Source organism: Camarhynchus parvulus, chromosome 11, assembly GCF_901933205.1.
Source record: "Camarhynchus parvulus chromosome 11, STF_HiC, whole genome shotgun sequence".
Classification (NCBI taxonomy): Eukaryota; Metazoa; Chordata; class Aves; order Passeriformes; family Thraupidae; genus Camarhynchus; species Camarhynchus parvulus.
Genome location: NC_044581.1, coordinates 3,141,479 through 3,166,138, shown reverse-complemented (window position 1 = coordinate 3,166,138; position 24,660 = coordinate 3,141,479). Strand labels below are relative to the sequence as shown.

Sequence of the window (24,660 nt, the reverse complement as noted above, 5' to 3'; positions counted from 1 at the left end):
ATTGGAAGAAATGAGGTGCTTCATGACATTTCAGAGTTTGGATGGAAATACAAGCACCCACAGTGTCTTCCAGATATTTTTTTAAAAGAAATTCAAATTGAAATAGTTGGTTTTTGTATTAAAATTGTAGTAAAAATGCTGAACATATTTTTATTTCTACATGTCTGTAGAACCTTGGAAAGAGATAATACTTTTTCCCCATGAGTTTCTATTCAACTCATGGGCTCTAGCAGAATCAAGCCATGTATTGAAAAATAATATGCTCATGGTTACCAATAAAGAGGTTTTTCTCAATTAAAAATGGGGAAAAACCTTAAGCAGTAATTTTGAGAAATATTTACATGTCTTCATTTCTAGGAAGGCAAAACATTTTTGTTCTACAATTCTGAGCTCAGCTCCTGGTTTCCAGGCAAAAAAAAATTTTGTGGATTGTTCAGTTATAATTATATAAAAATCACTATTTAGTAGAGAAAAGTTTGATCATAACTCATATTTTTCTCTTTGAATATACTGAGTTCTCCTTTGAAAGAGTGATAGGATTGAAGGTCCAGTGGGCTGTAAGTCACAAACGAGTGTTTATCATAAATTAATACTGCAGTAATAACAAATCTGGAGGATTTGCTGCTAGTGTATTTAAAATTAAATACTTAAATTTAAAATAATTATTAATTTTAATACTTAAAATGAAATGCTCTCAGGTGGAGATCAGTCGAAGACTCACCTTAGAAAAGCTGCCCCCTGTTCTCGTTTTACACCTCAAACGCTTCGTGTATGAGAAGACTGGAGGATGCCAGAAGCTGATCAAGAATATTGAGTATACTGTTGATCTGGAAATCAGCAAAGGTAAAAGATTTAGGAACAGAATTCCCCTCTCCTCATGGGAAAGAGAATGTTGTATTTCCTACAAGTGTCTGTGTTTTAATTTTCTCCCACACAAGATTTTATTCTCATCATTGTATGAAAATTTGGTCATTTGGGTGAATATTTTGTGGGGTTTTTTTATGATGAAAGATCTGAAAGCCTTTGGCACTTTCTAGGCAATGGGTTGGCCAAATGGGAACTTGTGGATTTATAGAGTAAGGATATAGGCTGCTGAGGGCAAATATGGGAAGTGATCCTCTTGGATCTGTGTCCCTGTCTCTACAAGACTGTTGCCAATATTGGATCAATATTGAACATTTTTATCACAAATTTAATTCAGAGAAGTGTCAAATTATTTAATGAGTGGCTGGTGAAATGAAACTGGTGTTTTATTGAAAATGCAGCCTGAAGGTAGACAATGCATAGTGCAGAGGTTAAACAAGGATCCTTTGTTTAACAAGTATCTTAGGAGATACTGACTTTAAATAGTGTGAGATTGGAAATTGTCCAGCATCTGAAGCTTGCCAAAAGAATGCCTTTTGTTTTGAGCTGACAGATGCACTATTAGCCAGCCAGTAGTTCAAATAGGAATAAATAAAATCAATGTATACTCATAATCTCAGCTGAGATCTGGACCTTGTCAGTTAGTGCCCTTTTGTTTTACTTAATATGTTATTTTGCAATTTTTTTTTAGGAATGTAAGCATGACTTGGAATCTGAAATTGATTCTGTCATTCATGGACAGATACAGAATGACAATTGATTCTGTCAAGGATCAAATCCTCCTAGGAGTGAGAGGGAGAAAATAGAATAATCTGATCTTTTACTATGTCTTTTTTTCCTTTCATTTTTGGTGATATTTTTAAACCTTTCATAAACCACAGTATTGCAAACCTGCAAATTCACTCCCTTGATTACCAGTTACTAGAACCATGACCATCCTTTATGTTCTCCTTTGTGATAGTGCTGATTTCTCTGAAAAATAATTGATCCTCTTGATATGGAATTTCTAATGTGTGGCTGTTTTTCCTCCTCTAGAGCTACTATCTCCTGGTGTGAAAAGTAAAATTTCCAAAGGCCAAAGAACGTACCGGCTCTTTGCAGGTATTTTATCTGTGTCTTTTATTTATTGTTTTATTTATCTGTGTGGTTTTATGTGTGTATTTTACCTCTATTGCAAGTGCAGATTCTGCATATGGAATTATAGAAACACTGGGTTACATTAAGTGTTTTCTTTTAAATTGTGGGTGTGAAATTCTTGTTTCCCTCTGGTGGAGAAGCTTTAAGGGGATGGTGAAGGAAGGGAGTTGGTTCTGATGGAGGGTTTGGATCCAGAGCTTTATTCTGGCCCAAAGGCCTCTGAATGCAGCAACAGCTCCAACAGAACTCCCAAACCTCATGATTGCTGTTCCTTTTAACCCCAGGGGGAGGGAAGGGGTAGGGAGCCACCAACCAGGGACAGGAGGGGAGGTCTCAAGGGATAAAGGACACACGTGTGTGAAAAACGCCAATCACTTGTTTTTAAATTTTTAAAAGTTTAATAGTAATAAAATTATTATAAAAATAGTAATACAACTAGACTAATAATAATTTGGACAGTTTGGATTAGGCCAATATGACACAATAGAAACAAAGAGTTACAGACATCCAGGTACCTTTTTCTGGGCAGCATATGCCTGAAAAAGGACACACATTAACAGAGGATTAACCCTTAAAAACCACAGCCTGTTGCATATTCATACGTCTCATACATGATGCATAAATTCCATTCAAATACAGGATTCTGTCTGGTTATCATCAACTTCTTCCTCATAATCCTAATGGCATCATCCTGCCCAAGAGAGGTGGGAAGAAGTTTGTTTCTTCTGATAACAGAGCAAGAAATTCTCTTTCTCTAAAAGCAGCCACAGGACACCTAAATCTATCTCAGTGCAAGTCCTTTCTTCAGAAAAAAATTATCCTACCTAGCATAGTTTCTATTTTAACATTTTGTTACAACCTAACACTGTATTTGACACATTACTTAAGAGAATTGATGCAGCATTACTTTCTAACACAACACATACAATATTCATTTTAATATTTGCAACAAGCCAATCCTAAAATACGCATTTTTCACACGTGGATAGCCCAATGTCCTTCTGGAGCTCCAGGACTGACAGACAGCACTCGGCAGGGGTCAGGGTGGGGAAAGGAGAGGTGGAGGGAATTACCAGGGGAGGTCCCCGAGGTTCTGAGGTAAATCCCACCACACCACCTCCCCGCTGTGTGTCCCCACAGTTGTGTACCACCACGGCAACAGCGCCACGGGCGGGCACTACACCACGGACGTGTTCCAGATCGGCCTCAACGGGTGGCTGCGCATCGACGACCAGGCCGTCAGGGTCATCCACCACTCGCAGGTGGTCAAGGCGGCCCTGGAGCGCACAGCCTACCTCCTGTACTACCGCCAGGTGGACCTGCTGTGACCCCACCTCCCCGCCCCGTAGAACGCCAACATCACTAACTTTTTCTCCTGTAAATGCTCTTCTGAGTGAATCTTTTTTTTTTTTTTTTCTGTTTTTTTCCCCCCTTTTTATTCTTGTTTTTTTTCCCCCCTTGCAACTATGGGATAGAGTGCTAAAGGAAGCTGCCGTTTGTGCACAACATGGTTTGTGTTGACTTTTGACTTTGCAGAATGAAGTCGCTCGGTTGGAAGCCTCGTGAATCACAAAAAATATGAAAAAAGAAATAAAGTTCATCCGAGTTAATGCTGAATCCTAAGATAATAAAAAAGGGGGATTTGCATTGAATTCCCACTTTCTAATTGCGTAGTAGAAGAGAACCCTGCACCAGCAACAGAACTTGTAGATTTCTGTGAAAATGTTTTATCTTTACTTCAGTAAAAAAAGAAAAAAAAATTTAAAAAAATAAAAAAAGCTCTCTCTGCTTCCCCAATAGTTTTTTGATAAGTGGTAAAATATGAGCCGATGTGTATGAGATGGAAATGGTCCTTTGTGCTTCAAAACATGTACAAACTGCAGAGTTGCTGGTTCCTGATAGGAAGACACATTTTAATAATTGTGCGATGAGAAACTGCTTAAGTACACATTGCAGATCAAATATTTGGAGTTAAGATGTTAGTCTATATAGATGGGTGATTGTAACTTTATTGCTATTAAGAAATTTCAAACTGCATTTATGCTTCTGTGTACATGAAATTAAGAAAATGGGCAAAATAATTAAGATTGATATTTCTTTAAGTCTGCTTTGTTTAATTTTGCTGTCTGCTCTCCTATAATGTTGAGTTCCTAATTGTACACAGTTTAGTGATACCTAGAAGTATAAAGTTGTCGCCCATCAATAAAAGTCACAAAGTTGGTTTAAGGTCTGTGTGTGTGTGTGGGTTTTGTTTTTCCTCAGGTGTGAATCCTGCCCTTGGAAACTCCAAAGGTTTCTGTGTAGCATTTCTCAAGGTGTAGGGAGCCATCCCCAAATGAAGTGAAGATGTTTTTTCTTTGCTTTTACAGCTTTTTGAAACTTCTGAAGTGTTCCTGTTTTGCATTTAGGTGGAACTGAACTTGGAGGGCGGAGGGAGAGGGATGTGGTGGTCCCAGGGCTGAGTACTGAGCAGCCAGGAGAGGGGATGGAATTCCTTCTGTGTCCTCCTGGAAACTCCTGCACTGTTATTTCTGAAGCAGATGATGTTTTGTTTGTCTCTTCTTCAGCCAGCTGCCATTGCCTTGGAGAACTTCTGGTAAAAATATTTCCTTGATCAGCTTCCCATTGCTTTCTTTAAAAACTCCTATACATTATTTCTTTGATAGTGGTGTTATGTCCTTATTTCATCATGGGATGGTGGAGGCTCCCTGGCTTGTCCTGACTCTTCTGCCCTCTCGTGCTGTCCCACAGGAAGGAGTTTCCTGCCCAGAGCTCTGGCTGCAGGAAGGAGCATCCCAACCCCACGGCTCTTTGGGCTGCTCCTGCTCTGCTGAATTAGTGTAATGATGCTCTGGCATTGTTTTGGATGTCCACATGTATTGCTATGTTTTTGCTGCTCACGCTCTATTAGGATTTTCTGATTTACAGGTGGTGACTGCTCATGATTTTGGTGACATTCCACCAATTTCAAAACGATTTTCTGTGCAAAGCTCACTTGGATTTTGGCTGTTTGCAGGGAAAACCTCAGCTCCTGGAGCTGAGCCTGCTGGAGAATTGGTGCTCCCATCTCTGTGATGGGAATTGCCCCAGAGCCTCACTGGTGAGAACTTGAAATCTTGGGGGACTGGGAGGTTGTTCCAAGAAAGAAAGAAACCAGGTTTTGTTCTGTGCTGGTTATTATTCACATCATGTTTCTGGAACCTGGTTAAAGTTGTTTTCTGTTCAGCAGAAATCCTGGTTTAATTAGTCTTGTACCTGTGTTGGGTATTTATTTAGCTTTATCTCCAGTGCATTGTGAAAAAGTGCATTTCTGATAGTGCAGGTGAACCTGAACAGTGCAGAGAAAACTGCAAGTGATCAGTTATTAATATATTACTTAATAAATGTTACATATGTTACCATTTTAAGAAATGGCAATGAGTCATTGCCAGTTTAAAAATCAAGTGTTGAAACTGTCTCAGTATGAATTGAAATTGTCTCAGTATCACTTACAAGTGAATTTTTGCATTTTTTACAGAGGATATTACAAATGTATTTGTCACTAAAGTCCTTCTTCTGCAGTGTATTAAAAGGGAAATAAAAGTATGTGGCAACAGTGATGTGGACACACAGCCACAATTTTTATTTTCTGTATTAACTCCTCCCATTGTTGCAAAACAAGAGCTTGCAGCTTTTGATCATTTGCTCTGGGTGTGATTATGTAAAACAAAAACCCTCTGATACACCGTAAATCCGGTTGTTGTTTGCTGAAGTTCAAACCAGATTTTGAGAAATATTTGGGTTTTTTTTCTTAATGCACAACAAGTCCTGAAATTTCTGAAATGAGAAACTGGATGTGGAGCTCCAAAGGGCTGTGGGGAAAACCTTGTGCCATGAGGGAGATGTGCAGGGGAAGGGCTGGATGGGCTGGGGGAGGAGGGGTATTAAAGCCAAGAGGTGTTTGGGGTGAGGGAAGGTGTTTTAAGTAGGAAACTGCTGTTTTCCACAATATCCTCTGGAGATGAGGTCCCTCAGGGCTGGGCTGGGCCAGGGCTGCTGCCAGGATGGATCCTGAGCTGTCAGCAGAGTTTATCTCTGTAAATGTGCTCTAAATCTGCTGCTTTTCACTAGGAATGAAGAGGGAGCCTTGGATGTGTAGGGGATGTTCCCAACATGCTGGGGATTTCTGCAACTGGGGCTTGATTTCAGACTGTCTTAATGACCCAGAGGATTTTTTGGAAATCATTTCTATTAGTGAATAAGCAGATGTGGTGGCTGCAGAGCTTGTGGTAGCAGTTCACCTTCTGCTCTGGGGTGAAATCTCCAAAGTGCTGGCTTAAGGGTCCTGAACTGTTCCAGTCTGCAGATGTGACCAGGGAACCTGTGGGAACGAGGTGAGTGGTTTTCCTGGAATCCCAGCCTGATTTGGGTTGGAAAGGACCTTAAAACTCATCTTGTCCCAGCCCCTGCCATGGGCAGGGACACCTTCCACTTGGCCATTTACTTTAAACCCCTCCAGGGCCGGGGCAGCCACGGCTCTCTGGACAGCCTGTGCCTCACCACCTTCATAGAGAAGAATTTTGTAGATTTCAGTTCACATTTGACTTGTACTTAGTGCAGTCAGTGGTGTCCCCTAAATTTTCTAAAATTGCTGCAGCTCTTGTTCTTATTTCATTGTTTTACATCAGCTTTTCACTTATGAAACAGGACAGATTTATGGGGAGTTGTTTTCTTGCTCAGCATCAGCTGCTGAAGCATTTGGGGGAATGTTCTTGAGTATGAGAAGGTGGAGGAGCTGCAGATGGACCTGGGTGGTCAGTCCAGGCTACCCCAAAACAGAGAGCAGCAAGAAAGAACAAACAGGGGGCTCGCAGTGCCAAGTAATAATTGTGTTTGGGAATAAATCCATCAATGCCTGATTTCCCTCCTGTGATTTGGATCCCCACACTGTTAACTCATCTGCTGGAGTAGCTTCTGGAATGCAGCATGATCAACAGAGGGGCATCTCCACTCTGCTGGGGTGGTGGATGTGGCAGAGGTTCCTTGGCTCCCTCAGGTAAGGACAGCCCAGGCAGGAGGGGGATGTGAGCAGGCAGCAAACAGGGGGTGATTCCCCCAAACCTGAGCCTGGTGCCCAGGCCAGGGGTGATTCCCCCAAACCTGAGCCTGGTGCCCAGCCCAGGGGTGATTCCCTCAAACCTGAGCCAGGTGCCCAGCCCAGGGGTGATTCCCCCAAACCTGAGCCTGGTGCCCAGCCCAGGGGTGATTCCCCCAAACCTGAGCCTGGTGCCCAGCCCAGGGGTGATTCCCTCAGACCTGAGCCTGGCTGTGCCTGGTGCCCTGCTCAGGGGCTGCTGCTCCCCCTGTGCTCTCACTGCTGGTGATCACAGACAAGCTCCTGCAGATCCCTGCTGTCACTTCACCCTGTTCATCCCCCTGTTCTCCAGAGCAAGAGTCCAACCAGGGGATCCCCTGCAGTTCTGTACCTCTCACCCTGCCCCGTTTTGGGGCCATTCCTGCCAAGCTGTGTTTGAGTGGGAAATAAAGGAGCATTAATTCCACTGGAGATCAAGACTCTCTGTCTGCCTGGTCAATTAGGAGGGCATAGGGAAATCTGTGTCTCTTCCCATTCATTGGCTATTACATTAAAAGCCTCTCTGCTAATATATACTTATATATGCAGCCTACTTTATGTGGCTTTTACCACATATGAAATGGAGATGTTATAATCAAGGCAGTAATAAGGAGGAATGATTAAAAGTAACTTCTGATTGTTTTGGCTTTGGTGGAACATATGACCCCAAGCTGCTGACTCAAGACAAAATGAGGTGGGTAAAAAATTCTTGTTCCAGGCTGTGCTCATCCCTGAGCACAAGCCAGGCCCTGTGTGTGTCTTGTACAGTGAAACCATCCTGGTGTATATTTAAAAAAATAAATTTAAAAAATCAAATCTTTGTAAAGCAGCCAGGTTGATGGAGCAATCAGACAGCCCAAACCATCCTACAGGGATTCATTTCCCATAGGGATATTTGTGGAGATTACAAAATACCAGATTCCTCTGAGGTCTGGAAATTATTTGTCCGTCGGTATGTGAGATTTAAAATGAGTTAATTCAGCTTTATGGTAATTGGAGTGAGCAGCACCTTCTGAGGGCTGTGAGTCAGGGCTGGGGAGCTGCCTGGTTTTGGGGTGGCAGCCTGTGTGGGGGCACCGGAGTTCACTGTGTTGGGGTGAAATTCACTGTGTTTTGGGGAAATTAGTAACTGGAGGGGGCTGCAGCATCTTTCAGATAATTAAATCAGCCTAGAGCAAATTCACTGATTCAGAGGGAATCAGAAGAGCAAGGGGTAAAAAAGAAAAAATAAGATACAGTGATTTTACAGTAAAGCAGTGCAGAACCTTCTGTCAGCCCAGTTCTGGGTGGTCTTTGAGTTGCCTGTGTTGGTGTCAAAGTCTGAGCTTTTTTTGGGATCAAACTGCCCAAACTGCAGTGAACGGCTCCTGGCAGGGCAGAAGTGCCAGGTCCAGCTGCTGGACCACGTGTTGTTGGTTCCCATACACAGTTTGTTTGGAAGTAAATAGAAACTCTTTGTAAATACAGCTGGGAGAGTGTGGGCAGTGGAAGAGCAGCCAGAGGGGCTGGTGTGGCTGCACCAGGCTGTGGGACTGGCACTGACTGGTGAGGACTGGCTGCCCATCTCAGCTTGGAATGGGCTGGGAGATACAACCCCAGTGGTGACAATCTGCTCCTTCTTGAAAAATCCTCAGGAAAATGGTGTCAGAGATGGAATGAGCCTCAGTGCTGACTTCAGAGGGTTCTTTCTTTGCTCAGAGCAGTGCTGCTCTCCCAGCTGCCAATATTTGCTCCTCTGCTCCCGTTCTGTTGAGCGAGTTTGATAAATGTCCCTCTGCTTTCTGAGCGCCGCTGGGTTTGAACAAACCTCTGGGAATATCTTGTAAACTCCCTCCTAGTAAACAGTAAATAAAAGTGGTTGGTGTTTTGCCTGAAGGAAGAAATAAATATTGACTGCTTAGAAGAATAGAAGGACTTTTTTTTCCCCAAAAAAACTTTGGAAAGAGGACAAGGCAGTGCATTTGGAAAAATCAGAGCTGCTTTTCTTGGATGTGCCAGCTCCCAGGAGACGGGTGCTCCCCTGGCTCCGTGCTGGGTGTGGCTGGTGTCCCTGCTCAGGGGACATCCCGGGGGATGTGCTGACCCCGGCGCGGGATGCGGATCCCACGGGAATGCCGGGGATGCTGCTGCTGCTGCCGTGACACGCTCGCCTTGTCACTCACCACAGTGCTTTGGGTTTTCCCTGTTTGTTTACTTCGAGAAAAAGGAAGGAACTTTAAGCTGGTCTTTTGCTCAATCGTTTCCTTTCACAGTGAGTAAAACCACGGAGCTGGATGCCAAGGCTGGAGCTGTTGGGACATCGGCAGGGAGGTGAGTGCTGCCTGCGTGTTTCACCGACTTTTCGCGTTCCCTATTCCCTGCGGCTCCCGCTCCTGCACCGGAGGAATGTCAGCGCTGGGAGAGCTTTGGCAGCAAACTGGAGTGCGATTAATCTGTTCCCAGCAAAAACCCGCCTCTGGAAATAAAGGGGGATGCCATGGGGTTCACTGGAGGGGCTGGAGCTGGGCGGGATTTCCCTGTGCGGAGCGGGGCTGGCTGAGCCGGCAGCCGGGGGCAGAGAGCTGCCTTCAGTCCCTTCCAGGGAAAATTCCTCTCTGGAATTTCCCTTCCCTTGTCACCGCAGCCCTCACGGCGGCGTCGCGGTCCCCCCTGTGCCGGGAGGATTCCCCGTGCCCTGGAATTCCTGGCTGCGAGTCCCAGAGCCGGCTGCTGGCACAGCACAGCACAGCCAGCGCTTTTATAGGAGCAGGGCTGCCCTCCTCCTCCTCCTCCTCCTCCTCCTTCCTCCCGCCTTAGGGAGGATGGTCCCGCTCCTCTGAGCCCCAATGACCGCCCCTGAGCTCCTGCGATCCCAGCCCCTCTCCCTGTGGCTTTTCCCCCCGCTTTTCCCCTCCCTCTCCTTCTCGTTATTGCTCCACGCCCGTTGTCACAGGGATGATCCAGGGTTCTCCCCTCTGCCTGGAGAGCATAAATACCACCGGGGAGCTCTGGGAGACTGCGCTGGTCCGAGTCTGAGCCCAGACCTTGCACATCTCCTGAGGCTTATTCCATCCTTTTTCCCCCTCCTCCTCGTTTAAATACTTCAAATACATTAAGTTATTTCCCACAAGCAGGCTTGGAGGAGCTGCAATTACCTGGAGACTTGGAAGTACTCAGCAAGGTAAGTGTAAAGTTCAATCCTGGCTGCTGAAATTTTGGTTTTGGGGGTGGTGGGAGTGCAAGAAATGACCCTTAAGAAGGCACAGTTTTAGTAACTTCTCCAAAAAGTTGCCTGGATGATATAAAACAACTCAATACTCTCTGAGCTTCCCTCGTGTGTGCCCTGCAGAATTTAATGCAAGATTAACAAGCTTTAATCTGGAATGAATGGGAGGAGTTGGCAAGTACAGGAGTGGATTTCTATGCAAATAGAAAATGTCCAAGGGATGCTGCTGCAGTCCCCAGAGCTGATCCCTGTGGGCACATTTGTGTGCTCCAGGCTGCCTGTGCTTGTGCTGCTCTGCTCTCAGGTCCTGCAGGAAAGGAGTTTCAGCATCACCACGTGTGGGGTCTGTCACCATTGGGCTCTCCATGTGGTTTTACACAGAAACTCACCCACTTGGGTTCTGTGGGAGAAATGGAAGAGCCAGATGTTTTAACCCATGGCCTTGAAGATGCTGAATCTGTGGTGTGTGCAGTGCAATGTGTCACTGTTGTCCTGTGCCTAGGAACTTGTCATCCTCCTTGTCTGTGGAAGCCAGCACAATTCTGCACAGCTTGGGGTGTGTGCATCCCAGGGAAGGAGATGACCTGGGGTTTAGTGCATCATCTTGTGGCTTTATCCCTGGGTTTCTTTGCACAGGTTAAAGTTGATCCCAGGCTAACTCATCCTAGATCCCAGGCTAACTCTGGTTAGAAGCTGATCCCAGGCTCAGTTTAGAAGCTGATCCCAGGCTAACTCCCCTCTGCTTCACTCTTTTAAATGCTCTCCTGACATCCTGAGCTAACTTTGCATTTTCCATCCTTGCCAGCTGGTGCCATGTGTAACTCCACAGGCCCTGGGATGTTTTAGCTGCAAATGTCACCCATAACCCAGGCGCAGGAGCCCACTCGTGTGCTTCACCAGAGGCAGGCAAAGCTCAGTGTCCCCAAGGAAAAAGGTGACATGGGGACATGAATGCAGGATCAGCCTGCATGTGGCTTTAGCAGTGTCTCTGCCAGGCTTCAGATGTGACCAGCTCTCCTGCTTTCCTGCACAGCAGACACCATCCATTAGCTGGGGAAATAGCTTTCCAAAAATAACCTTTCCCTAAGTCCAGTGCTGCTCTTTAACTCCCTCAGACCCCAGAAGAAGGCCTCCCATTTCTCCCCACTTTGGACAGGCTTTCCAGCGTATTCAGGAGTCCTTTTCTGCTGACTCAGTCATTTCTGATGGCTCCCAGATGTTCACCTGGCACCAGTGTCAAGGGCCTGATGTGTTTAAAGGGAGGTTGCGCTCCTCTTGAACCCTTGAAATCAACAGCAGAGGCTTCCTCAGCTGACTGTCAGCTGATGATTTTCTGTGAATAATGTCAAACCCCAGCTCAAAGGCAATGTGATTTTGTGATTTCAGCCTCCCTGGGTGAGGCATTGCCCCAGCCCTGCAGGGCACTGGGACAGGCTGGGCTGGGGCACACATGTCCCAGTGCTCCTTTGCACCTGGGCACGAGGATACTGAGAGGCAGATGGATGGACATCTGAAATCTGTGACAGCTTTCTGAAATGTGAGCATCTTCCAGCTGCTTTCAATTAATCTGGCCAGGGAACTTTCTGCTCTCTGATCCCTTTATCCTCCCTTGGGATGCTCCTCACCTCAAGCCGAAGCAGAGGACGGGACCTGCACACCCTGAGTGAAATAGAAGCCAAAGTGACCTAATTTTTAAGAGGTGCTGTTATCCTTTTGCTGGCAAGTGGGAGCCAGGGAAGCACATCCCGAGGAGTAAAGCACATCCCGAGGAGTAAAGCACATCCCGAGGAATAAAGCACCATCTGTTGGGAGGTTTTGGCTGCCTCGCCGGGCCAGACGCGCTGCGGAGCCCTGAGCGGGGCAGCTCCTCTGGCTCTCAGATGCTACAGCTGATTTTTTTCAATCTGCCCTCTCTGAAAGTTCAGTGTTTGCCTCAGATGGGGGGTGGATTTGGGCTCCTGTTCAGCCAAGGGCAGGCGGCCAAACGAGGGGTGCAACAGCCGCCTCTGAGCGCCGGCTGTTGCTGCAGGCAGAGCGGCCGGGGCTAAATGGCCACATTGTCAATGGCCCTGGCAATGCAGCTATTTTTAACCTCTCAGGGAAGTGCCTCAAAGTAGGAATTGTTCCCTGAATTTGGGTCAGACAGTCTACAAAAGCAGCTTGCTCCTTCTCCCCTACCCCTGTGCAGCCGGGTTAGAAAGTCGGGCTCCTGCCTGGGGGGAAGCGAATGCCGCAGGCGGGGCTGAGAGCAGGATGAGGTTAAAGGAGTGTCTGTTTGTCTGTCTGTCCCTGTGCCACCGACTGTCCTGCCCTCCAGGTGTGCCTGCAGCTGGGGACAAGGCGTGTGCGTTCGGTTTGCTCTGCAGAGCAGGAAATGATGAGGATTTGTTACCCAAACTGAGCAATGACACCCTGCATTGTTGTAGCCAGGCAAAGGCTGCCTGGAGAGAGGCCGAGGGCAGCTGGTTTTCATCTGCCTCAACGTTCAGTCCAAGAAAGAAGCCTGAAGCAGGGACTCTGTGTCTTTTGTGCAGTCAGCCAAGAAGTTTTTGGGGGTTCTCAGTGTTCTCAGAGTTTTTTTGGGGTCCTTGCCTGTGCAAAGCCCCTCGTGCTTGCCGCTGTTCTCCTCAGATGCTGCTCTAGTGGGTTGGGGGAGCAGAGGTTGGGGGTTTTGTGCTCAAGTGTAGCTTTTAGCTGGGAGTTAGATGGCTCTTCCCTGGTCTGGTTGGCTTCCAACTCCTGTGGTCTCAGAGTGTCCAAATCCCGTGTCATTGGATGAAACTTCTCAAATAATTCCTGCTAATCTGGGGGTTGTTTCCTGCCTATGCAGAGGAGTGCTTTCAGCGTGGCTTTCAGCAGCGCTGTCAAAACCAGATCCTCACCTCGTGCCGGAGACAGGGGTGGGGAAGCTTTCTCCCAAAAATTAACCCCAAGCAGGGAGATCCTGTGCTTGCTCTGTCCATAGAGATGCTTCTTGCCCTGGATGGATTGATGCTGCTCCAGGGGCTCAGTGAGTGCTGCAAAGCCTCCTGTGGATGATCCAAGTAGAACCAGCCAAGACGCTCAAGGATTGCTAAATTGGAGCACAGGAGGGGTGGAAGTGCTTGGGAATGGCAGGTGGAGCAGGAGCACTGTAGAGCAAGGGACAGGGATTAAAGGAAGCTGCTCAAAGACCAGATGTCACTCTTGCACCGAGATTGACACAGGAGCAGGCGAGAGGCAGGATTGTAGAAAAGACAAAGAAAACTTTATTTAAAGGAACTGTGCAGTTTTTATAGAGTGATACGATAGGTTCTATTCAAAAACTAAACATCTTCTTCACACACTGTCCTTGAGAAGAACAGAAAGACGAAGTAGAAAAACACCCCTTGCAAATTGTTTATTCCCAACAAGCTATCACATCTTTCCAACTCTCTAAAATTCCTCACAAGCCGCTGTGAGAAACGCTTGCTGTTTCTGTCTCTCCGTCCCACGGCATCCACAACCAAAGACCACTCCGGCGGTGCTGACGGCATCCGAGTGCCTGGGAACGCCTAATCTGGCCGGGGGAGGGCGGCTGCTCCCGCTGCTCCATAACTCACATCCCGGGAAGCGTCAGCGAGAGCCCCGGCTGCGTCAGTGCCAGCAGGGACCGCGCTGCTCCATCCCGCCGTGACATTTCCCAAAAGCAGCCGCTCTCACCCGGCCCGGCAGCTGCTCTGCTGCAGCCTCAGAGCAGCTCTTGCTGCTGCCTGACCTCCTCATCCGGCTGCCTGGGCATTTTACTTTCCTTTTTGTTTATAAAATAGCGAATCTCGGCTTTGCTTTTTGGGGGGATGGCTCCGAATGTTGCCCTGCCTGGGAAGGGATGGAGCTGGGGTTACCCAGAGCTGATGGGCATGGTGGGGCGGCAGCTCCAGCAGGGGTGCAGAAAGCATCCTCCTGCATGCCTGGGAAGGGTTCACCCCCAAATCAGCATCAGTGGAATTCCCTGGTGTAATAAAGTCCCCACCTCTTTTGGGTGCTGTTCAGGTCTCCCTGCCTTTGGGGTGAGCAATAATTTTAAGCACCACTCTTTCCCAAGCTCAAATCTGGGCTGCGTGACCTCATTGTTGGGGGGCAAATGCACTGGGAGCTCCTGTGGCACTGCTCTGACTTGCCTGTTTCTCCCCAAATTCCAGAGCTGCACTGAGCCACGGGAGTCCCTGCAGGAAAACCCAGCGTCACCTTCATCTCTGCTTCTGCTGGCAGCATGACCCCTGCCCTGCCCTGGATCATTCCTCTCGGATGTGTGCTGCTGCTGACAAAGACAGCCGAGTGCTTTATCTTGCCCAACTCGAGTCACCTGGAGAGCATCCTGAGCAAGTACCAGCATGGGGAAGCTCACTCCAGGTCCAAGAGAGCCATTTTGTTCTCAGACAGACAGGAGATACTGATGCTCCACAATAAACTGAGAGGTCAGGTGTATCCAGCGGCCTCTAACATGGAATACATGGTGAGTCTAGAGCCTGATACATCACTTTATTACTACTTTTATTTTTTTTCCCTAACTGTATTTAAATTTTCCTTGTGGTGCAAGAGGTGTAGCAAATTTCCTCTGAAGCAAGTTTTTCTCAAGAGGTTTCCTGAAGCCTTTGATTCCAGAGTGAAGGATGCTTTAGATCCCTGGCCTGTTTTGGTTGGAAGGGGCTGCTGATGGGTCATCCAGTCCATCCTCTGCATAGTTCCAGAAGTGGTTCCATTATTCATAAAGGAGCATCTGGCCCAGCCCTGGATGCATCTCCGGTGATGGCAATTCCCCAGCCTGCCTCAGCAGGTTCTTCCATTACCTTCAAATCATAAAAACAGCAATTTTCCCCCAGGGTTTAACCCCTGCTCTCCCTGTGAAAGCTTTCAGGCTGTTGTGGGGACACCACGGTCTGCTCAGGGGATCTTCTGGTGATTTTTGGGTTGCCAACCCAGTGCTGGAGGTGGCACCAGCCCTCAGTCACACACTGATCACCTGAGCTCAACAATGTGAGCCAAACCTCCACGATGCTCCTGGGAATCTGCACAGGCCCACAGGGAAACGGGGCCTGAGGAATGTGGCTCCATCTGCAAAGCACTGGGAATAACTGGAAAGGTTTTGGGAGTTCCTGGGTGGATGGGTCACTGCTGTTGGGTTTTGTAGTTCAGGAAACCAAAATAAAAGTTTGGTCAATGCATTCTCCCACTTCAGAGGGAGAAACTAAAAGTTGGAGGAGTATGAAATATGCCTTTGCCGTCAACAATTCACATGAATATTGTTTTTTCACCTGATGCCAGAGACCCTACTTTGAGCTATTTTTGCCATGCCATCAAAATATTACAGGGCCACAAAATGATGTAGGCAAATAATTACTTTTTGTGTGCCTTTTCCCAGTGTGCAAATATAGTTCTGATCAAAACCAGTCTGACTTCAGCCATGTGCCCCTGCTGAGGGATCAAATGATGGACGACTTGCTAAGACCGTGTTTAAAAGGGTGAAAGAAAAGTAAACTTAAATGGAATATAAAATTGTTGGCCAGCTGTGCTGAAGTGAGGGCTGCAGATGGAAAATCCTGCCTTCTGTGACTGCAGGGAGAAGGGGAACAGAAGGGAGGGCAGGGGAGGGGGAGGAAGGACAGCTGTCCCTCGGTCCATCCACACCGGCTGGGTTCTGCCAGAAATCCCTTGCCTTTCTAAGAACTGGGGATTGCATCCCTTTCTCAGCGTTATCCTGCAGGGCAGCACTGCCAGGAGAGGCCACTCGATGCATTTCCAGAGGGCAAACACAAAGCAGGAGCAAGCCCAAGGTGTTTAGGTTGGCTCTGGGGCTGGCCCGGCCGCTGTTTGCACTTCTGTGTTTGCCTTTGCTCTGGGAGCTTTTCTAGTGGTTTTCATGGGTGATGGAGGGCAAATGAAAGGGCCTTGTGTGCTCTGAAGAAAGGAGCTGAGTATGAGATGGTGCTGCTTGGAAGGGCTATAATCAGCCTTTCATGTGCTCGTGTTTACCCAGTAGGACTTGGAAACGCCAGGGATGTGCTGAACGGGAATTTCTCTTTAATCCTTTGTCCTGCAGAGGACATTTCTCATTTGGACTCGTTTAAGAGGATGGTCTGTCTGTAGAACCATAGATAAACTTTCCCCTTTCCCTTTGGTGCTGGAGTGGAGCGTCACTGGAGATGTGCTGGGATAATTTGTGGATGAGTGGGTAGAGCTTGTTCTTGCCCATCAACCTCCAACCACTCCCTTGTGAAAATCCTTTCTCCCAGCTCCATATCTGACGTATTTAAGTGGTCTAAAAGGGAAATGGGACCTAATATATTCCAGGAAAGGGCCATATTAAACTGCTACTGGATGAACTTCAGTTGTTGGACACTGTTAATGAGAAAGCAAGAGCACAGTGAGTCCTGTAACTTATCTGGAGATCAAAAGAATTTTTATATACATACGGGATAAAGGCAAAGTAGACTGAAAAATGAAGAAAGAAACGGTTTAGCTGCTGGGTCTGTGTAATTAATTGAAAGCTGGCACAGGTTTCAGTGCTAATGGAAAATGAGTGAGCAGGGCACAACTTCCTGACAAAGCTGGGCCAGTTCAAAATTACCTTAACCTCTCTACCAGCTCCATGACTGACACTTCCAGAGTGCATTTGGACTGTTGAACAGAGGTGGGTGGGTGCCAAGGCCAAAACAAACTCCTTGTTAACAGTCCCAGAGTGAAAAGGACAGAACGGACTCAGAGGAAAAAGGACAAAATAGATCCCAAGGCATGGTGACCTTTTAAGATGGCTTAGTCAGATGCTTTCAGCAGTGATGAAAGGCAGAAATCTTTCCTCTTGCGGTGGCCCCAGAGACAGCTGGATAAAGCAAAATTGTTCTCAGTGCAGATTGCTGGAAGGAAAACAGTTTGTTTTCATGTATAAGGTATGCATCCTTCCTCTCAACTGTAGGGTGGTGGCTTTCCCTGTCAGGATGGGGTAGTGTTTCTGTGGGGGTTAGCAAAAAGCATCTCCAGACCTCTGCCAGGACATGTCAGCCCTGGAGCTTGATGCCACTTTTAGAAGGAAGCTGCCAGTACTGCAGAAAGTCTGGGCTGGGGAGGAAAATGAGTGAGTAACCTGATCACTGCAATTCAGGTGTCTGGCTTTGGGTTTGCAGGCTCCTCGGGCTGAGGGAGCAGACTCCTTGTGGGATGCATTATTAAATCTGGACCTACAAGTTGTGGTGGGATGTGTGTGTATGCCACGCATGTATTTTACACATACACTGTCCATTCCACTTTGAAAGGCCATCAGAAATTTGCAGGAGTAAAAAAAAAGAGAGTTCATGTGCTAACCCACTTGGAATCACACACACCCAAAAAATTTTCAACCTCTGCTTCTGAAGGAGGCTGAGCACAGGCTCGTTGCCCCTCTGGCTTCAGTCATCTTCCTAGATACTGCTTTGAATATTGGCATAAAGAATTCTTGCAAGTATAGCTGGGAAAGTCTGAAATATCTTTTTTTTTTTCTCCCCCTCTATGTTTATTGCTCTGAAATAATTCCAGCCTCCTGACCGCATTCGCGTCTGAGAAGCAAGAGGCAAATAACTGCTCTAATTTAGATGGGATGGCTTTGTAATCTGATGCCTGCAGAAACGAGCTTCTCTCCTCATGCAGCAAAAAGTGCAGAGATGGAGCTCCCTCCCAATTACCTGTTAAGTGTCTTTTGTTCGAGTTCATTTATTTTATCCGCAGGCATCAAAGGGAGGTACAGCGCGAACGCTCGCATTAATTCCCATTTAATAGCCCATTGCTCAGGACGTCTCTGCATTAAATTAAGAAATTTGGAACATCTCCGCCTCCGGGGCTGCAGGGAATAGAGCTGGGTAGGAAGTCTGAGGAGCTGGGAGTGCAGAACATCTTGGGAGAGTTTCTGTGGCTTTTGTGCTGGATGGGAGGGCAGCTGCGGCCGGTGGCTGCTGAGCCCACAAAGTGGGAAACCACAAAAAGCCGTGTCTGCTGCAAGAGGCTGCCCGAGCAGAGGGCTGGGGATGTGTGGTGGGTCTGATCCCATCACTCCCAAAGAGCTGAGAAGGAAAATGGTTTTGTTCCCTGTGTCAGAGCTGTGTTCACACGAGGTTTTGCAGGCTGAATGTGCCGGGTCACTGCTGAGTCCAAAGCCAAGCTGGTGAGAGTGGGGCAGCTCTGGGATGCTGCTGGAATCTGGGTTGCTGAGAGTGCTTCATGATAAGCTGTTCTGCGAGCTCGGTGAGATGAGGTCATGTTTGCCTCACTGAGACAGTGGAGACACACCAAGCTCCAGGAGACACTGCATTTTCCCATTGCCTCACACAGGGATGCACAGTCCTTCCCCATCCCAGCTACAACTGCCTGAGACTGTGTGCAGATATGCCCAGAGTGAACACTGGATGGTTTGTAAATGTGCTGGAGAGCCTGCATGCCCTGCAGCCCTCCAGGTCCTTTGAGATGTTGGAGATGAGAAGTTGCTTTTCTTCTGGAGGAGACAGGGCTTGGGTAGAGCAGCTGGTTGTGATGGTAAATGTCCAAAGAGGACAGTCTCGTGCTGGCATGCGGATGGGCTGGATGCACATTACAAGACCTCTCCTCTCTTTGGTTTTATTCGTAGGAATGTGTGGTAATATTTTAATCCCAACGAATTATCCTCTAAGGGCTGCTCTGAATAGAGCAGCTGTCAGTAATTACACAATGAATTCAGGGCACTGGCTGCTGGGCCCAGAGAGTCTGGCCTTTAGAACAAATGCTCTCCTGGGCAGCAGAGCCAGCAGAGCTGCTTTCCTGTTTGCCTTTGTGTCATGCTGGAGCTCTCCTTCGGCTCACAACCCTGTGATATTCGATGAGCAGTGATCTCACCCCAGCATCCTGCCCTCAGAAATGGGATTTGTCACTTCTAACGTGATGCCTGCTCCAGTGAGAGTGGAAAAAGCTTAAAAAACCCTGGGACCTTGCCACCTCTGATGTATTTGACTGGATCCACTGGTGGGCTCTCATTTATTCTGGAAGGAGAAGGGGAGCTGAGACTGAGAGCCTCAGACCCACAGTGCTTGATTATGATGTTGGATCAAAGATCTCCAGCTGTGTGGTGGTGGAGGTAGTGGAGCTCTCACTTGGTGGGAAAGCCTGGAGATATCCCAGCAGTAAAGAAAATGGATGAAAAATCATCCTGAAATACATCAAAGCACTGAGTGCATGTCAGAACTCCTGCAGGACCCAGAAATGTGTGTTATACTGGAGATCATGGCATCTTAGAAATATGTGTCATGTTGGAGGTCATGGAATCCCAGAAATGTGTGTCATGTTGGAGGTCATGGGATCCCAGAAATATGTGACATGTTGGAGATCATGGAATCCCAGAAATGTGTGTCATGTTGGAGATCATGGAATCCCAGAAATGTGTGTTATACTGGAGATCATGGGATCTCCAAGCTTGAATTTTAATTTTGAATTTTTTAAAACATATTAGGAGACCAACTGCCAAGAATATCTCGTGGTTTAGCGTGGATGGTCTGGATGTGTTCTTGAGGTCTTCCCACGTGGGTCTGTGTGTTTTCTGATGAGCTGAGTGAAGCATTTCCTCAGACGCATGGCATCAGCTGGGGAAAATCATCAACCCTGCAGTGCCCTGGACTTTCATGGCAGGGGAACATGCTGAGAAATGTGATTTTAGCACAGAAATGTGGTGGCTTCACCAGGACAGGCCAGAAATAGGGGGGTGGTCTGTACTTTAGTCTTTCTCCACTAACTGCCGTTGGTTTAATCTCCTGATCTAGCGAGTTTGAGATGCAAAACTGACCTGTTCTTTTCTCTCCCCACCCCTGCAGAGCTGGGATGAGGAGCTGGAAAGGTCAGCACACGCCTGGGCTCAGCAGTGCATCTGGGACCATGGGCCCAGCGACCTCATCAGGTCCATTGGGCAGAACCTGGCAGTTCACTGGGGCAGGTAAGGCTTGGGGCGCTCCAGGGTCATTGCAAAGGGTGATTTGTGGGCCCTCCTTTAGAGAGAGACAGCTGGAAATGTTTGCTCTGGTGCTTGGTGGAGCACTGGGGACATGGGAGAAAAGCTGGGGGTCATTAATTGTGATTAATTGTGATTAATTGTGATTAATTGTGATCAGTGGGATGGGTATCGTGGTAACTCCTGCAGCCACCTTCCACTGAGACTTCCCAGCACTGATTTGGGCTCCTCCATCCATCTGGATCTGGGGGTAGCCCCTCTGTAACACACCTAAAGTCAATCCTTCTCCTTGAGGAGAACAGGTACAGAAGCCTGAACCCTTGCTCCTAAATCTGCTGTTTCAGGGGGGGTTCTGGCATCATGCAGCTGAAGGCCGAGTTTCGTCAGGAGCAATGGATTCAGCTCAGAATTTGTGTCTGGATTCAGTTCAGAATTTAATTCTCTCTTGCTGTGTTTTCCATAAATATTTATCTGGCTCCTGATTTTTCTGTACCGAAAACACTTTGTAGGTTTTTTTCCAATTCCTGGGACAAGTTGTTAAACTAGAGTCATTAACCCAGTTAGGAAAGCTGACATGAAGGCTTCCAAAGGTATTTTCCTCTCCATCTCAAGATGAAATTTGTGTATTGAAGTCCTTGGTTTTAAGCTTGCTATAAGTTAAACCTGCTTTGCACAGTAAACATTTTGTACTTGCTCAGAAGCCCTGAGCATTTTCCCCCCATTTCCTGGGTGGAAGTCCAGTTATCTTTGCTGTAAATCAGGTAGAACTTGGTGGAAAGCAAAGGAAATTTGCTGGTGTGAAATTAGCCGGATGTAAAAATCAGACCCATTTTAATGTTTGGCAAGTAGAGTGGTTAATTCATTGGAAATAAAGTCAAAAGATCCTGCTGTTCTTGGCTGTCCTACAAGTGCTCAGGATGGCCATGGGTTCCTGATGGAAGAAGATCCAATCTTGCTCCCTTTGAGGTCCCTGAGAGGAAAGAAAAATCAGATTTATCTCAGCTTTTTCAGGAACGGGCCACGACTTGATTGCCTCCATTTCCTCTCCTGTAAAATAGGATTCGGAAAGAATTTGCTTCATGACATCATGAGATGGATGTTTTTAAAATACTCCTAATGAGTGATTTTTAATGAAAAGCTGGCTGAAAGGATAAGCTCCAGTGGGTAATGATATCATCTGGATTTCTGGCAGCTTGCTCGGTGTGAGCTGTTGAAAGCAATCAGAAAGCAGTGGGTTTGGTACAGTTTGCAGATCACTGTGTGTGAAGTGAGTGTGAGTTTGTACAGGTAGTTTTGACACCATCTGTGCCCCCCAAACAGCACAAACGGCCTCAGACTGTGATATCTGAGGCAGAGATTACACACAGGGTACAGGGGGCTTGGTGCAGCGGAAAATTGCTGCCAAAAAAAGGCAGGATAGGAGTGCAGAGCACCAACTGCTCCACACCAGCTCCTGGTGGGATGTGGGTGAGGAAAAGCCCACTCACATTCAAAGTTCTTACAGTATTGGCTGTGAGTTAACTCCAGAGTTAGCAAATTTACCTCTGGTAAAATAGGTACCTGATGGCTTTTGGTTTAAGATGTTTGGCAAAGCCTAATTTGTGTTTACTTTCAAAACACAACCTCCCGCCAGACTAGAAGTTATTTTGTAGTTGAGTGGAAAAGTGAGAGGGCATTTCAGGTCAGCAGCACTTGAGGATCATGTCAAACCTATAAATAATACAGAGTCAGGTCAGGCTGTGGATCTGAGGGAAAAAATCATAGAAACACACAACAGTTTGGGTTGGAAGGGACCTCAAAGATCTTTCCAGTTCCAACTCCCCTGCCATGGGCAGGGACACCTTCCACTGTCCCAGGGTGCTCAAATGCTGTCCAACCTGGCCTTGGGCACTGCCAGGGGTCCAGGGGCAGCCACAGCTGCTCTGGGCACCCTCACAGGAACAATTCCTTCCCAATATCCCATCTAACCTCTCATCTTTAACATTTTTAAAAACCTTTTTTTTTTTTTTGTTTTGTTTTGTTTTTGTCTTTTTGTTTTTTTTTTTTTTTTTTCCTTTTTATAATTTGAAAGCTTCTACCAGAACATCCTGACTCCAGCTGCCTTTTCCCCCCTCAGGTATCGATCTCCAGCCTTCCATGTGCAGTCCTGGTATGATGAGGTGAAAGATTACACATTCCCATACCCCCACGAGTGCAACCCGTGGTGCCCAGAGAGGTGTACAGGTGCCATGTGCACACATTACACACAGGTAAAGCACTCCAAGGGCTCTGTACCCACACTCCCCACGTCCCCCTTGCCTGGAATGGGGTAATTTCCTTATTTTCAATAACCACACTTCCCTTACAGATAGTCTGGGCCACCACCAACAGGATTGGCTGTGCTGTGAACGTCTGCAAGCAGATGAATGTGTGGGGAGAGATCTGGGAGAACGCTGTCTACCTGGTCTGCAACTACTCCCCCAAGTAAGGCAGGGCAGCTGGGCTCTCTCCAGCCCTCCCAAAACTGGCAGCTGGCTTCACTAGCTCTGGGGAAGAGATTTCAGGCAGTCTAGACTGGTGGTTGTGGCTTTAAATTTTTTTCTTTCGACAGCAGCACTGTGCTGGTTCAAAGCTACAGAGTGCTGCCTGGAAAACTGAATGAGAGGCTGGGGCCAGGCTGGAGCTTTGATGTGCCTGCCACGGGAAGGGAAAGGAGGAGCAGGAGATGGCCAGGATGGAGCTGGCTGCTGAGCAAGGCTTGCTCTCTGCTGTCACAGGGTGGGAAGGGATGGGGTGGTGGCGGATGCCAAAAAAACCCTGAAATAACTGCAGCAGTCAAGATTTCACCGGCTCGACGGTTTGATGAAATTTCAAAATGAAAATCGTATTTCTTGCCTACTACATCCAAGAGAAGTTTACTACCTGGCAATGGCAGTTAAGATTTTCTGGTTTAATGGCTAACAGGAGAAACATTCCCACTCCAAGCCCTTGGCAATTCAAAACTTCAAAACAAAACAAAATAGGGAAATCTCTGTATGCAAACAGAGTGGCTTGGGGAGCACCTGACTTCAGGGGATCACTGCAGAATAATGCAAAGGAAAAAGAAGTGTGGGGCTGCAGCTGTGTGTCCAGGCAGAGCTCTCTGGGTGGGTTCTCTAAGCCCCTCTCCCCAGGTCAGATGAGCACATTTTGCTCCTGGTTTGGGGGGATTTAACAACCTGCTGTTCCTGAGCATCTCCCACAGAGCCCCCTCAGCAGGCTGGGAGATTTACAAGCCATCCGTTCAGAGCTGCTGGATGGAAAAACACTCTATTTCTGCAGTTTCTGCTTAATCTCTTCTCTCTGGCACCGGTGCACATTGTCCTCATGTAGCCTTATAGGTGGAGACAGCTGAAAGAGCATAACCCAGGAGTTTATAGGCACAGCTTAGCTCCAGCTCCTTCAACCTCCTCATCCCCTAAAACCTGCAGGACAGAAGGCCAAAATGGGCTGTTGTTTCTGGGGAGTTTCTTCAGCAAAATGCAGTAATCCATTGATTTATTTCTGTTTACATAAGACCCTGGTGTTGACATTGGAATGTAATATAAAAGCAATATGGCACACGATTTAGCAAACCCCTAAAAAATGTCATTTAAGAGATGGAACGAGGAGGAACACCTTTCCTACAAGGCTGGTTGTTTAGCCTTTATTTATTTGCTCTAGGCCAGGATGCTGGGTGTGGGTTTGGAGGCTTGGGAGGGTATTTGCGTGTCTGATGGGTGCTCATTCCTCCCGTGCTCCCAGGGGCAACTGGATTGGAGAAGCTCCGTACAAGACTGGCCGTCCCTGCTCCGAGTGCCCTCCGAGCTATGGGGGGAGCTGCCAGAACAATCTCTGCTACAAAGGTACCTGCTGGGGGCTTGGGGCACCTCTGGGGTGGGGGGCAAGGCTGGAGCAAACCTGTGGAAGCTTCTAATTGGAGCCAGCCACAGCTTCATGCCCTTCTTAATTAGCCGTCTTCAATATTCCGATGTTGGGGAACGTGGGAAATCGTCAGCCACTGAAAGCAAGAATCCCAGAGAGGTGGGCTCTTTGAAAACAGAGGGATTCCCTAGAGACTTGCCCAAACTGAGGTTTATTTTGCTGCCACCATACATTTCTCATTTTTTATCTTGTGGGGTTTGAAGGAGGACCCCAGGGTGCAGGTGGGCTGCGGCAGGGAGAAGGAGGGGGATGCCCTGATGGAATATGAGCCCTTCAGGTAATTTGAGTTTTCCTCCAGAGGAAAGAGCTCAGTGGGAAACAGAGGAAGGAACAACTGCACTTTTTTTTCACTAATTAGTGGGGATCCCTTCAAATCTTTATTGTGAGGTGCTGTAAATGCTGCTTCATGCGCAGAGGAGCAGGGGAGGGGTGTCCTGGCTGCCT

The 24,660-nt window shown here is 47.3% G+C and overlaps 2 protein-coding genes across 2 annotated transcripts in view; both read left to right on the top strand.

Annotated features, from left to right (window-relative positions):
- Positions 1–4,227, top strand: part of USP10 (ubiquitin specific peptidase 10) — a 47,336-nt gene extending 43,109 nt beyond the window's left edge. Inside the window, exons 12-14 of the mRNA XM_030955743.1 lie at positions 699–843; positions 1,900–1,965; positions 3,142–4,227. Of these exons, the coding sequence (XP_030811603.1) occupies positions 699–843; positions 1,900–1,965; positions 3,142–3,329 (399 nt within the window). The 3' untranslated portion in view covers positions 3,330–4,227. The remainder of the gene's footprint in view (positions 1–698; positions 844–1,899; positions 1,966–3,141) is intronic.
- A 5,369-nt stretch (positions 4,228–9,596) lies between these two features.
- CRISPLD2 (cysteine rich secretory protein LCCL domain containing 2) overlaps positions 9,597–24,660 on the top strand; it is a 28,072-nt gene continuing 13,008 nt past the window's right edge. The window contains exons 1-6 of the mRNA XM_030955886.1: positions 9,597–10,274; positions 14,480–14,793; positions 20,141–20,259; positions 22,391–22,523; positions 22,622–22,737; positions 24,037–24,137. Of these exons, the coding sequence (XP_030811746.1) occupies positions 14,551–14,793; positions 20,141–20,259; positions 22,391–22,523; positions 22,622–22,737; positions 24,037–24,137 (712 nt within the window). The 5' untranslated portion in view covers positions 9,597–10,274; positions 14,480–14,550. The remainder of the gene's footprint in view (positions 10,275–14,479; positions 14,794–20,140; positions 20,260–22,390; positions 22,524–22,621; positions 22,738–24,036; positions 24,138–24,660) is intronic.